Consider the following 14,701-nt stretch of genomic DNA (forward strand, 5'->3'; position numbering starts at 1 on the left):
CCACGCACCCTGAGTGCTCTGACATTGAGGATGATTCCTCTTCCACTACGGCCACGCATGAAAAGGCGCTTGTGAAGGCACTGATTGTATCAGTGCCGGAAACTTTAAAATTGGAGGACACAGCTGATGCTGCGTCAGTTGCGCCGGTGCAAATTGGCACCCTTAGACCATCCAAACTGACTAAGGTGTTCCCCTTTCCTGCCTATTTCAACAATATTGTCGCTAGTCAGTGGGAATCCCCGAAATGCATGGTTGGAATACCTAAGCGTTTCGCTAGGAGGTATCCCTTTGAGGAGTCTTTTTTGAAGAAGCTGACAGTTCCACCGGTGGTGTACTCTCAGGTTTTCAGATTAAATAAGGCCATGCTTCTTCCGGTGGAGGATGCCCCGTCTTTTAAGAACCCTGTGGACAAGAGAGTTGAGGTTCTGGTCCGATACCTTTTTACCATGGCGGGTTAAATTTTGAGGCCAGTGTTTACTATCACCTTGGTCTCCCAGACCTTAACGGAATGGGCGCAACTCTTACACCAGGATCTGGAAGGGGGTCAACATCCTCCTGAGCTGGCGGATCAGATGATACAGGGGCTACAGTACATTTGTGATGCATCCTTGGATGCGTCCCCCTTGGCTGGCAGAGTGTCTGTGACGCCTGTGACCGCATGATTTGGTTAAAGTATTGATTGGCGGACCTGGCTTCCAAAAAGGTGCTGACTGATCAACCCTTTGCAGGAGACAGTTTTTTCAGTGCTTCTATAGAAGAGATCTTTAAAGGTCTTACGGGAGGTAAGAGTACTCTGCTTCCACAGGTTGCTAAGAGCAAGGAACCGCGTGGTAAAGGTAGTCCTTTTTTCTCGGCTCACAAGCAGCCCTTCCGTCCTACTGGATCGCAGGACAAGGGACCAAGATCCACCTGTAACTTTGCGGGAGGCTCCAAGAGACCCTGGGTTGGTAAGTCAAAAGTGGGTTCCGCTGGTCCCGCAGACAAGCCTTCCTCTGCCTGAAGGGGCGCCCTCATCCGTATTTGGGGTGGGGGGACGTCCTTTGTTTCTTTCCAGACCCTTGGACCTCGCTCATTCATGAAAAATGGGTCCACGAGTTGATCCGGCCTGGTTACAAGATCGGGTTTCGGTTCTTGCCCCCAGCAAGGTTCTTTCCTTCCAACTTGCGCCTGTCCCAGGATCGGCTGCAGGGCCTTTACGGAGTGGTTCAGGATCTGTTATCACAGGGAGTAATTGTGCCGGTTCCAGAGTTGGAATGTTTTCAGGGATTTTATTCAAATCTGTTTACTGTTCCCAGGAAGGAAGGCAAGGTCCGCCCGTTCTTGGACCTCAAGGCTCTGAACTGCTTTGTGTGGGTTCAGAAATTTCAGATGGAGTCCATTCGCACGGTAGGACGATCTGGACATCTGGACATCACTGTGCGTACTCTGCAAGAGTTCAGCTGGACATTAAATTTTCAGCAATCAGCTCTGACTCCATCCTCCAAACTGGACTACCTGGGCCTGACTCTGGATTCAGCCTCAGCCCGGATGTTTCTTCTGGAGGCGAAACTGCTGAAGTTGCAGGATGAGATTCGGCTCCTGTTTGGTCATCTCCGGACTTGCATGCAAGTACTGTGTTTGATGGTCTCCACTTTTGAGGCAGTTCCGTTTGCTCAGTTTTATACCAGGCGTCTGCAGAAAGAGATTCTTGCCAAGTGGGACAAAATTCTCAGTTATTGGACAATCTGATTCAGTTGGTCCGGGGTGCGAGGGGATCTCTGATTTGGTGGCTCCGTTCCCTGGCGCTTTGGCAAGGGAAGTCCTTTCTCCCCCTGACAGTGGTTTCCACGGATGCCAGCCTGTCCGGGTGGGGAGGTGTCCTGGGCACAGACTCGGCTCAAGGAGTTTGGACTCTGGAGGAGTCCAGTCTGCTGATCAGCATCCTGGAGTTTTGGGCGATCAGGCTTTGCCTGTGTCTTTGGTGGGGAACCCCCGATGTGGACCTGTTGACCTCTCCTTTTAACCGGAAATGTTCAATGGTTTGTGGCAAGGTCTCAGGATCCTCTGACTGACGCAGCCGACGCTCTGGTGGTCCCTTGGTGTCAGTATCGTCTGATTTATGCTTTACCTCCACTACAACTTCTGCCGAGACTGCTACACAGAATCAAGGTGGAAGGGATTCCAGTCATTCTGGTGGCACCAGACTGGCCTCATCGGTCTTGGTACGCAGGCCTTGTAAGGCTGTTAGCCGATGTTTCTTTGGAGACTTCTTCTCAGAGAATATCCTCTATCCTGCTTTACGGTCGCTAGCTTTAACGGCATGGCTATTGAAAGCCAGGTGCTGAAGGACAGAGGGCTGTTGGATTTGGTGATTCCTATGCTGTTGAAAGCTAGAAAATCTACTTCCAGGAAGATTTATCATGGAGTTTGGAGAGCATACATTACTTGGTGTGAGTCTCGGGGGGGTTTCTCCCTGTTTCTGTGTAGTACCTGCTGGAGTTTTTTCACAAGATGTAGATTAGCGTTTGACTCTGGGCACCATCAAGGGCCAGATTTCCACCTTGGCAGTATTTTTCCAACGCCCGTTGGCTGCGAATTCCTTGGTTCACACTTTCATGCAGGGGGTTCGCCATCTGGCTCCTCTGGTGAGATCCCTGGTACTTTCGTGGGACCTCAATTTGGTACGGTCGGTACTTCAAAAGCCTCCTTTTGAAAATATTTATGAATTTCCTCTGCTCATTCTGTCACAGAAGGTGTCTTTTTTGGTGGCTATTACTTCTGCATGTAGGGTTTTAGAGTTGACTGTGGTGTCCTGTAGGTCACCTTACCTGGTGTTTCACAGGGACAAAGTGGTGCTGCGACCCTGTCAGGTGTTCCTTCCTAAGGTCATCTTAGAGTTTTATTTAAATGAGGATATTGTATTGCCATCTTTGTGTCCTAAGCTGAAACATCCTAAAAGAAATTGCCCTACATTCCCAAGATGTGGTTCGGGCAATTAGGGTGTACCTGGTGGGGACTGTGTCGATTCGAAAATCAGATTCTTTGTTTGTCCTTACGGATGGTTCTTGTAAGAGGCAGGCTGCATCTGCTGTGACCATTTCCAGATGGATCAGAAGATTTGTCAGAAGATTGTGCACAATCAGAAGATTGTGCAGGCCTGTTCTATTAAGGGTCAGGTTCCTCCTTTCCCCGTCAAGGCGCATTCTACAATGGCGCTTAGTGCCTCCTGTGCCTTCCGTCATACGGCGTCAATGGTTGAGATGTGCAAGGCGGCTACGTGGTTGACTGTACACACATTCACAAAGTTTTATAAGGTAGAGGATGTACATGCATTTTTGGATGCTGCGATTGGCCACAAGGTTTTGCAGGCTGCGGTTGCAGAGGCTCCTGCCTCTTGAGGGTGTATTTTTTCCTGGTAGTGAGCTCTAGTTGTTCCTGGTTGAGCTCCTGGTTTACCTGGTTGGCTATGTTTAGCCTTTTTGTGAATTACACATATTATTGTGTTTTTCCCACCCCTCATATTGACACTGCTTTGGGACATCCCAAGGGTCTAAAAAGATATGGAGCTGTGTCCGTCAGTTAACGAAAGAGAAAACTGGATTTTCTCTTACGTCCTCCGACAGTCGCCGCCTCCTCTAAGTCATCACTATTGGGTATTGTCCACCTAATCCGTAGGAATAGCTAGGCATATAGACTTAGTCAAAAGACAAAAGGCATTAGCATATACACACCCACGGGGGCTGTCCCATCTGGTCAATACCCCCCCTGCATCACCACTCCCAACTCAGTTTTAGTTTGCCTAGCTTAGGAATAGTGAGGCTACCTTGTGCTGGGGCTTCAGTCTCAGCCTTCCTAAATCTTTTATTTGATTTTCTTTTAAATGTCCGTTTTTTTCTCTCACTTTACTAGCTGTGTATTTTACCAGCTCTAGTGTTAGTTTATTCTTCGGATGAAGATGGATCATGCGGTGCTGGGATTCGGACTGGCCGCCCTGGGTCTCCAGGACACAGAGGGTCAGATGGACCCCCAGCCTGCCATCGAGCGTTCAGCTATGGTTCGCCCTGGCATTAAGAACGACCCATCCCTGTTCGCTGCAGGGATGCAGCCGTGAGGTGGCTACCTCACAGGACTTGTCTGTGATACTGCAGCGTCATGTCCCTGGCTCACGGCACTCCCTGTCAGATGAGGACAGAGGTTTATCCGTGCATAGAGGCTCCCCCACGCCATCGGGTAAGGGTAAGTACTTTTCTGTGTGGGGCCTCTGCCTGGGGTGGCAGTCTGTGTTGCTGTGTGTCCCCATGTCTGTGCCTGTGTGACTCCCTGTGCGATCCCTGCGGGGTTCGCTGTGTGCAGATCTGTGTGTTTGCCGGGGGTCCCTGTCCCAGTGTCACCTTAGGTGCATGTTTGGGGGTACAGACTTGTGTGTTGTGCGGCGACCGCTGTGGGGGAAAAATCGCGCGGTCCGCCATGTTTTTTACTATGCACAGCGTATAGCCCCTCTGGGGCGAGTATACAGCTAATTTTGGCGCCATCCGCCGCCATTTTGTGGGCGGTGGAACGATCGGTTCGGCCGCATGTCGGCGGCCATCTTGGCGTAGCCTCCTATGCATCCCTATGGGGCAGCCATTTTCCCTGGGGTCCGGCTTATAGCCAGCCCCCTCCAGCAGCATTTCCTCTTCCTCTCAGACAGCACAGGCACAGGTAGCAACGATCTGCGGGCTCTGCAGTGTATCTCTCTGTCTTCTTCTGCATACTGCTTCTGGCTCAGTTTCTTTCTCCTTTTGGGGGTCTTCATAGCTGTGACAGTAGCGGTGGGTTGCGCACTCCGCAGCGCTATTTAAGGGGACGGTACACTACTTTTTTGCACTGTAGTTTTTTATTATCTTGAGCCATGGATTCTCAGGAAAGCAAGTTTCCTCCAGCTTTAGTGGGGGGCCCCAGTTCTCTTGTGGCCCCGCTGCGATCTGATCTGGCTGCTGTGGTTGCGACTTTAGTGGCAAATATGGAAATGCTGATGTCTGAACGGGCTGCGAGAAAACGGCCAAGGCTGTTTCTCTCTTCTGATTCAGATGGGGATATTGATGCTGCTGCGAGCGTGCCCTTTTCAGGGTCCCGCTCTTCCTTAGACCCCCCCGGGGTCTGAGGGGGAGGCTGAGGTGGAGGGTGTTGATACATCCTCCCCAGGGTCACCCGAAGAACGGGCGACCATGGATGAGTTGATTGTTTCTGTTAAGGAAACCTTACATTTAGAGGATGAGCCCTGCCCTCCGGGCGTTGTGTCCTCATTTGGGACGCACAGGACCCGCAAGTCTGCGCAGGTTTTTCCTTGCCCAGCGGAATTCCATTACACTGTTAATGAAATGTGGCGCACGTTAAAACGTCCATTCCTGGTACCTAGTCGGTTCAAATTGCTTTATCCTTTTGCGCCGGCTACGGAATCACGATGGTGTGTGCCTCCACAGGTAGATCACACTGTGGCCGTGCTGAACAAGGCTACCTTGGTTCCTACTGAGGATACCCCGGTTTTCCGGGATCCCACGGACCGGCGGTTGGAGTCTTTAGCCCGCCATTCCTATACGGTGGCGGGTTCGTTGCTCAAACCCGTTTTCGCTTCCGTTATGGTGGCTCAGGCGGTGGCTGATTGGATTAAGGTGCTTAGAAGCAACCTAGTGTCCGATGACGTGCCGCCTGCACGACTGGAAATGGTGGACAAGATCCATCAAGGGGTCATGTATCTGTGTGATGCAGCCCTAAATGAGGCCCCCTTGGTGGCTCGCCTCTCGAGTGTCGCGGTACTTAACCGGCGACTGATATGGCTGAAGAGCTGGTCGGCCGACCAGTCCTCGCGGAAAACTGTTGCTGATTTTCCCTATGCTGGCTCTCGCCTTTTTGGCGAGGCGTTGAATACCCTGGTGAAGGGCGTCACGGGGGGTAAGAGCACTATGCTACCCCAGAACCCGAAGAACAAGTCTTTCCGTGGCAAGCGGGGTTCTGCGCCTAGATCTACTCAGGGGTCCTTTCGTGGCTTTCGGAACCAATCCAAGGGCAAGCCCTTCAAGGCCCAGGGCAACCAGAAGAAACCCTGGGCGGGTAAGCAGAAGACCGGCAATGCCGGTTCGGCGGAACACTCCGCCTCTGCCTGAAGGGGCGCCCTCACCCATTTCTGGGGTGGGGGGACGTTTGCGCGGTTTCCTCCAACCTTGGCTGCTCCGGATCTCGGACAGGTGGGTCCAGGAAATCGTTCGATAAGGTTACAAGATCTAATTCCTTTCCAGGCCGAAGATCTAATTCCTTTCCAGGCCGGCGGACAGATTCTTTCCCTCCAATCTCCAGCTGCTTCCGGGGCGTCTGCAGGACTTGCATCAAGCAGTGCAGGACATGCTTGCTCAGGGGGTGATTGTCCCGTGCCTCATCGGGACAGGTTTCGGGGGTTTTATTCGAATCTGTTCACTGTGCCCAGGAAGGATGGCAAAGTGCATCCTATTCTGGACCTAAAAGCGCTGAACCGCTTCGTGCGTGTTCGGAAGTTTCGAATGGAGTCTCTCCGTTCGGTTGTGGCCTCCTTGAGTCCAGGAGAATTCCTGGCTTTGATAGATCTGAAGGATGCGTACCTGCACATCCCCATTTTCGAGGGTCATCAGCGGTACCTTCGGTTCGCTATCGCGGAGGACCACTACCAGTTTGTGGCGTTACCGTTCGGTCTCGCTTCGGCACCCAGGGTATTTACCAAGGTGTTGGCACCGGTTCTGGGCCTGCTGCGGGCCCAGGGCATTGCGGTCCTGGGGTACCTGGACGATCTGCTTCTGAGATCGCGTGCCAGTCAGGACCTTGTGCGCGATCTGTCCATCACGGTACAGAGGCTCCAGGAGTTCGGGTGGACCATCAACGTTCAAAAATCAGCGTTGTCTCCGTCGCTTCGCCTTCCCTATCTGGGAATGGTTCTGGACTCTGCTCAGGCAAAGGTATTCTTGCCGGAGGACAAGCTCCGGACTTTGCGGGACGAAATCCGATCCCTCAGGGACAATCCGTCCTCGTCACTCAGGGCCTGCATGCGGGGCCTGGGTTTGATGGTGTCGGCCTTCGAGGCAATTCCCTTTGCCCAGTTCCACACACGGGTTCTCCAGACGGAGATCCTGGCCAGGTGGGACAGACTTCCTCAGTCCTTGGATCTGGAGGTCTCCTTGAGTCGCCGGACCAGATTGGCTCTTCTGTGGTGGATCCAGTCCCCATCGGTGGCGGAAGGCAAGTCCTTCCGCCCGTTGGTGTGGACAGTGGTTACCACGGATGCCAGCCTGTCGGGCTTAGGTGGAGTCCTGGGCACCCTATCTGCCCAGGGCACTTGGTCGGAGGAGGAATCCTCCCTCCCGATAAATGTGCTGGAACTACGAGCGATAAAACTCTGTCTCTTCCAGTGGTCGGACCGTCTCCAGGGCCTGCCTGTTCACGTATAGACGGACAATGCTACCGCGGTGGCTTACATAAACCACCAGGGGGGCACCAGGAGTGCTCGAGCAGCCCGGAGGTGACCGACATCCTGTCTTGGGCCGAGACTCATGTCCCGGCGATTTCGGCAGTTCACATTCCGGGTGTGGAGAATTGGCAGGCAGACTATCTGAGCCGCCAGACCCTGGACCAGGGGGAATGGTCCCTACACCCGGAGGTCTTTCAGATGCTGTGTGCAAAGTGGGGATCCCCAGACGTGGATCTGTTCGCATCCCGGCTAAATCGAAAGGTGGAAAGGTTCGTGGCAAGAATGCGCGATCCGTTGGCGGACGCCTCGGATGCGTTGGTGGCACCTTGGCATCAGTATCGTCTGATGTACGCCTTTCCTCCGATTCAGTTACTATCCCGGTTCCTTCGCAGATTGGTCTCGGAACTGCACATGGTGATTCTGGTGGTGCCGGACTGGCCTTGCCGGTCTTGGTACGCCGACATTGTTCACCTGGCAGTTGCGCCCCCGTGGCGTCTGCCTCTGCGGGAAGATCTCCTGTCTCAGGGTCCGATCTTCCATCCTGCTTTACATTCGCTGGCTTTAACGGCCTGGCTGTTGAGACCCAGGTCTTGAAGGACAAGGGTCTATCTTCTGAGGTTATCCCTACCCTGATCAAGGCTAGGAAATCTTCCTCTGGTAAGATCTATTACCGTACCTGGAAAGCCTATTTCACCTGGTGTGAGTCCAGGGGGTTTTCCCCTCGTTCTTACTCTGTGTCGAGAATCTTAGTTTTCCTTCAGTCTGGAGTGGATCAGCGCCTGGCGCTGGCCAATATAAAGGGCCAGGTGTCCGCACCGGTGGTCCTTTTCCAACGCCCTGTGTCGTCTCATTCCTTGGTGCGCACATTCATTCAAGGTGTGCGACTTTTGGCTCCTCCTAGGAAGGAGCCTTTACCTCCATGGGACTTGAACTTGGTCCTGTCCGCATTGCAGCATGCTCCTTTTGAAAATATCAGGGAGATATCGTTGCCTCTGCTGTCGAAAAAGGTTGCTTTTCTTGTGGCGATTACTTCGGCTCGCAGAGTGTTGGAGCTGGCGGCGTTGTCTTGCCGCTCCCCTTACTTGATAATTCACAAGGATAAGGTGGTGTTGAGAACACCCCCGTCCTTTCTTCCCAAGGTGATCACTGAGTTCCACCTTAATGAGGAAATTGTCTTGCCTTCGCTTTGTACAAAGCCTAAGCATTCAAAGGAGATTGCTTTGCATTCCTTGGATGTTGTCAGGGCGATCAGGGTCTACCTGAAGTCTACGGAATCCTTTCGGAAGGCGGACTCTCTCTCTTTGTCCTTCCTGAGGGACCTCGGAAGGGCATGGCTGCATCGGCAGCGACTATTGCCAAGTGGATCAAACAGACCATTGAGCAGGCCTATGCCTTGAAGGAACGGGTTCCGCCCTTCCCTGTTAAGGCGCACTCTACCAGGTCTTTGAGTACTTCCTGGGCCTGTTGGCATCGGGCCTCGGTGACCCAGGTGTGCAAGGCGGCGACTTGGTCGTCGGTGCACACTTTTTCCAAGTTCTACAAAGTAGACGTTCTGGCATCAGCTAATGCTTCTTTTGGCCGCAAAGTTCTCAGTGCGGCAGTGTCATGATGGACCCTTGAATTTTTCTCTGGGTCCCTGGCTGTTGGCATTTGCTTTCCTGGGCTGTTGCTCCTGTTGAGCATTGTTTTTTTTCTGTTGCCCAGTTGGTTCTTACGGTGCATGTAAGATTCCTTTCTCTGATGTGGGTACTGCGTTGCCTTTTCTACGGTTGCGTCTCCCACCCCTCATGTCTATACTGCTTTGGGACATCCCAATAGTGATGACTTAGAGGAGGCGGCGACTGTCGGAGGACGTAAGAGAAAACGGAATTTTTGTAAAATCTTACCTGTAAAATTCCTTTCTCTGAGTCCTCCGACAGTCGCCGCCCCCGCCCCTCTTTTGAGGTTCTTATTACCTACTGCTATACTACCAAAACTGAGTTGGGAGTGGTGATGCAGGGGGGGTATTGACCAGATGGGACAGCCCCTGTGGGTGTGTATATGCTAATGCCTTTTGTCTTTTGACTAAGTCTATATGCCTAGCTATTCCTACGGATAGGTGGACAATACCCAATAGTGATGACTTAGAGGAGGCGGCGACTGTCGGATGACTCAGAGAAAGGAATTTTACAGGTAAGATTTTACAAAAATTCTGTTTTTGTCTTACCGTAAAATCCTTTTTCTCTGACTGACGGACACGACACCCGCCCCTCTGTTGGGTTGGGTTATGTATTCCTCTGACACTGCTTGTTACAAACTGAAGTCCTATAGCAGAAAGTGGGAGTATACCCCCTGGGACTGTCCCAGGGACATAGCCAAATGTATTTCTGCCTAGTCCTACTCCTGTGGAGAGAGCGGCATAGCCCAAGGGTCTAAGAAGATCTAGAGCTGTGTCTGTCAGTGAACCTCAGAGAAAAGGACTTTTTGGTAAGACAAAAATCCAGTTATTTCCACTTAAAGTTGTGCCGATAGTTTATCTAAACTCTGACCCATTAAAAAATTATTTTTTTTTCCTAATCGCTTGTGAACGTTCACAGGCTGAGCTGGAAGAAATGGTGAAGAAAGAACATGCATCCATTGATGAAGCAGCTAAGAAAACAGAAAGCGCCCCGGTGAAACCAGAGGCAAAGGAGTCACCCAAGAAAGCTCAGGAGGAAAAACCATCGGAATAAAAACTTTCAAAAGTCATAAAGATTTTTTTTTTCTCCACTTTCATCAGTGCACCTTTAACACTGCAGGTGCCATTCTCTTTAAATGTAAATGCATTAGAGTTTTCACTGGCACTTTATGTACAGGTGTTAAGAGGATGATGGTGTTTTCAGGAGAGTTGATAGTAACTGCATTTATCTGCACTATAATCTATTGCTTTGATTTGATTGTGGAATGGAGGATCATTCATAGTAGGCCTAATGCCATTGCTGGTTCATCATCAAAAGCCTGGTACACAATATGAGTTTTTTTTTTTTCGTTCAAACCAGCGGGTTGAACGAAAAGATAAAACTGTCAGCTCCAGTTGGAGCCGCTGTACTAACAATGCAAAGTTAGTACCTTCCCTGCTGAGCTCTGGTGTGTTCTGGCAGGGGGACAGCCCCCCCGCCAGAACACTCGGATCAGCTCTTTCAGCCATTGGCGGAGAGCGCTGATTGGGAGTCGGTCGGCTGCTGGTTTTCCAGCATGCTCGTCCAACAGAAGCCAGCAAAATGGACTTCTTCTTTCAGACAGGGTGGCATACAAAAGGGCCAAATTTTGTCTGGTTATTTTTAAACCAGCTGATGTCTCCCGATATTCGGCCCGTGTGAGTGATGGCGTGAAATTACATGTTTCTTGTCATTTACAATGACCTTTGCATGTATACTGTATTAATGAAGGGGCTTCGATAGGGTAAGTATACAATTTCAACTTTTTTATCTGCTCATGAGTGTTAGTAAAACATAATTAAATATAGAGTATATTTGAGCACTGACAGAAACAGATTTTGTCTTTTTTTAACTAGCTTTTTTATATACTTTATTTTGGTAACGTACACCAAAAGAGGTACGAACCAAAATGTTGAAGCAAAACGTGACTTTTAGGGGTGCCATAAACCAATATCTCACACAATAGGTAAAATTTGACCTATTGTGTGAATTAGTGGCTTATGGCACCTTAAAGTCCTGTTTTGCTTCAACATTTTTATTTTTTTTTTTTTTTTTTTGAAAATCTTTTTATTGTTTCAACAGAAAAACATAACAACACAAAAACAATAGGTGCAAACAGGTTCACATAACAATCTTGCAGCGCATTGTCAACGTCAAGGCAATCAAACATGAAAGAAAAAAAAAAAATAATAAAAAGAAAGGGGGAAAAGTGGGCCCACGCAGGGGCATAATTACACTGGCAGCAAGAATACAACGATAATCAGTGTACAGCATAGGATAAGTAGTATAGTCCGGGCCGCCTCTCGGCCGGCCCCGGGTAGCGGTCTACGGAGCCCCCAAGCCGCCCCCGCCCAGACAGGCGGCAAGCAGCGGCACGGAGGAGTCCGCCAGCCACTTGGCCCAAACCCTGTCATGCTTTTTGGGGCATCCCCTGTGAGAATACGTGTCCTTGTACAACGGTATCACCGAATCCACCAGCGCCCTCCACCGCCGGAGCGGGGGAGGGGACCGCTGCCTCCAATGAAGTACTATGTTCTTCCTGGCGAAAAACAGGAGGAGACCCATGAGGGTGCGATCCGCCACCCTTGGGAACAGATCGTCCAGTAGGCCCAACAGGGCCGTCTTGGGCGAGGGGTCTATCGAAACCTGCAACACTCCGTTTGCAGCCGCGTAGACCCGAGACCAGTAATCAGACAAATCTGGGCAGGTCCAGAAAATGTGGATAAAGTCCCCGGGCGCATGGCCGCACCGCCAGCACTCCGGGGAGTGGGACTCATGCATTTTATGTAGGCGATGGGGAGTGAAGTACGCCCGCTGGGCGATCTTATACTGCACCATGCGGTCCCTCAGGGAGACCAGGATCTTAAAGGGGGAGTCCCACACCTGTTGCCAGTCCTCGGCGTCCATGTCCGGGACATCCCGAGTCCACCGATCTCGGAGACCCGAGAGCTCCGGAGAGAACACCCGAAGGAGATGGGCGTGCAGGACCGAGGCGGCGCGGGCGGAGCAGTCAAACCGAAGAACCCGCTCCAGATCCGACTGCACCACCCCCGCCCCCCCCCGCGGGAACTGAGCCCCGAAGGCATGGGACAACTGGAGATAACGGAAGAGGTGAGACGGGGGCACCCCGTGAGACTCACAAAGTTGGGCAAATGAAGGGAGGGAGAAGTCCGAGGACAGATCCGAAATCACCTTAATGCCGTATCTGGTCCAGGCCGCCGGGTCGGGGAGGGAGTACAAGTGGGGCAGAGTAGGGTTGATCCACAGCGGCGCCCTAGGGGAGACCGCGGTGCTCGGGTAAGCCTCCAGCGCCAGGCCCTGACGCCAGGCTCTGAGCGTCGTTAGCATGGATGAGGTCAAAGGATACGGAGCCTTGGGGCCCCGGAACAACAGATGCGACAGCGCCTCCATTGACCCCAGCACCGCCGCCTCCAGCACCACCGCGGAGTTGGAGGCATCAGGAGACAGCCACCACACCGCGGAAACCAACTGGGAGTCCAAAAAATATTTATGACAGTCTGGGAAAGCTAGACCCCCCTGTGACTGGGGTCTCATCAGCGTTGAAAACTTGTAGCGGGGGGGGCGAGGGCCCCACAAAAAGGAGGAGAAGAGCCTATTCAAATTGGTGAAGAAGGTTTTGGGGATCCATTGGGGTGAGTGGCGAAAGAGGTAGGTCAATTTAGGGAGGATCTTCATTTTTATCAGATTCACCCTGCCCAACAGGGAGAGGGGAAGGTTCTCCCATGCCTTCAGCCTGGCCCGAACATCCCGCACCACCGGGTCTAGATTAAGGGAAATAAATTCCGAGGGGTCCTTAGACACCCTCACCCCCAGATACATGAAACTGTCGACCCACTGTAGCGAGAGATCCGGCGGGGCAGCACTCCTGGCCGCCTCGTCGATCGCAAGCAGCTGGGACTTTGACCAATTCACCTTTAGGCCCGTCACCCTGGAGAAGCCGTCCAGGATGTCCAGAGCCCCCCGAAGGGAGGGACCCGCATCCTGCAAAAACAACAGGAGGTCGTCCGCGTACAGCGCCACCCTCTCCTCCAGCCACGCCACCCGAAGCCCCCGAACCTCCGGCGAGGTTCGGAGCGCCTCAGCCAAGGGTTCCATGGCGATGGCGAAAAGGGCCGGAGAAAGAGGACAGCCCTGCCGCGTACCTCTGGACAACAGGAACGAAGGGGACAGCCTTCCTCCCAACCGAATGGCCGCCCTTGGAGATCTATAGATTGTCTGCAACCATCGTATAAACAACAGGGGGAACCCCATTCTCCTGAGGACCTCCCACAGGAACAACCACTCCACTGAATCAAAAGCCTTCTCTATATCCAAGGAGGCGACCACCCGTGCACCGGAGTTCAAATGTTGAGTTTGCAAATTAGTATAAAGCCTACGCAGATTGACATCTGTGGATCTGTTGGCCATAAACCCCGTTTGATCCTGGTCAATCACGGAGGGGAGGATGGGGCGAAGTCTGGAGGCAAGAATTTTAGTGAGAACCTTGAGGTCATTATTAAGTAGGGCAATTGGGCGGTAGGAAGCGCACAGCTTTGGGTCCTTCGGGGGTTTAGGGATCAGGATAATGTGTGCCTCTGCCATAGAGGGCGGCAAGGAGCCCATCTCCAGGCAATCGTTGTAGAATGCCGCCAGCAGGGGGGCCAGCACTCCTGCATGAGTTTTGTAGAATTCAATGGGCAGCCCATCGGGGCCAGGGGCCTTGCCTCCAGGGATAGAACGTATCACTATCTCCACCTCCTCTGCCGTGACCGGCCGAACCAAATCGGAGCGCTCCGCGTCCGACAACCAACCCAGGGCAACCGGATCCAGGAGCTGTTGCAGATCCTCCGGCCGGAGGTCCGCGGGCAAGGTAGTAGCATATAATCGGGAGTAGAAGTCCCCAAAAAGCCCCAAAATTCCCTCCGGTGAGGTGACCGCCTCCCCAGAAGGAGAAGTGAGCTCCGGAACCAGGGTGAGGGGGGCATCATGATGAGACATAACAGCCAGCAGTTTCCCGTTCCGATCCCCGTATTCAAAAAACCTCTGTTTAGAGTGGTACATAGACAACCGGGTGACCTCAGTCAGGTGTAGATGCAAGTCTCTCTTACTCGCCTGCAGCTCCTCAAAGTTGGCGGCCGAGGGGTCCCGGACATAGCGGCCAGAAGCCGCCTCGGCCGCCGCCTCCAAGTCGGACACCGCAGCCAGCTGCTGGACTCGAACGGCTTTGATTGCTGAAATATAGTGGCCCCTAGTAACCGCCTTAAAGGCGTCCCATACCAGTCCGGGAGAGGATGTACCTGCATTAGTCTGCCAATAGTCGTTTATCATAGACGGGGTCTGGGCTACAATCTCGGGCTGGTCCACCCACTGGGCACCGAGGCGCCACAGAGCACTACTGCGGTCACAGCCCGAGCGAATAACAACCTGCAAGGGACTATGGTCCGACAAGCCGCTGGGGAGATAAGAGACCTCCTCCACATCAGACAACATGTGCGGGTTGGCGAAGCCATAGTCTATCCTGGAGGATGTTTTGTGGGTAGCAGAGAAGCAGGAGTAAACCTTCTCCTGGGGGTGT

At 52.5% G+C, this 14,701-nt stretch overlaps 1 protein-coding gene across 1 annotated transcript in view; it reads left to right on the forward strand.

Annotated features, from left to right (window-relative positions):
- Positions 1-10,414, forward strand: part of SIRT2 (sirtuin 2) — a 77,264-nt gene extending 66,850 nt beyond the window's left edge. The window contains exon 16 of the mRNA XM_082246874.1: positions 10,027-10,414. Within this exon, the coding sequence (XP_082103000.1) occupies positions 10,027-10,161 (135 nt within the window). The 3' untranslated portion in view covers positions 10,162-10,414. The remainder of the gene's footprint in view (positions 1-10,026) is intronic.
- Positions 10,415-14,701: the final 4,287 nt, after the last annotated feature.

This window comes from Pelophylax lessonae, assembly GCF_965119305.1.
Source record: "Pelophylax lessonae genome assembly, chromosome: 2".
NCBI classification, from domain to species: Eukaryota; Metazoa; Chordata; class Amphibia; order Anura; family Ranidae; genus Pelophylax; species Pelophylax lessonae.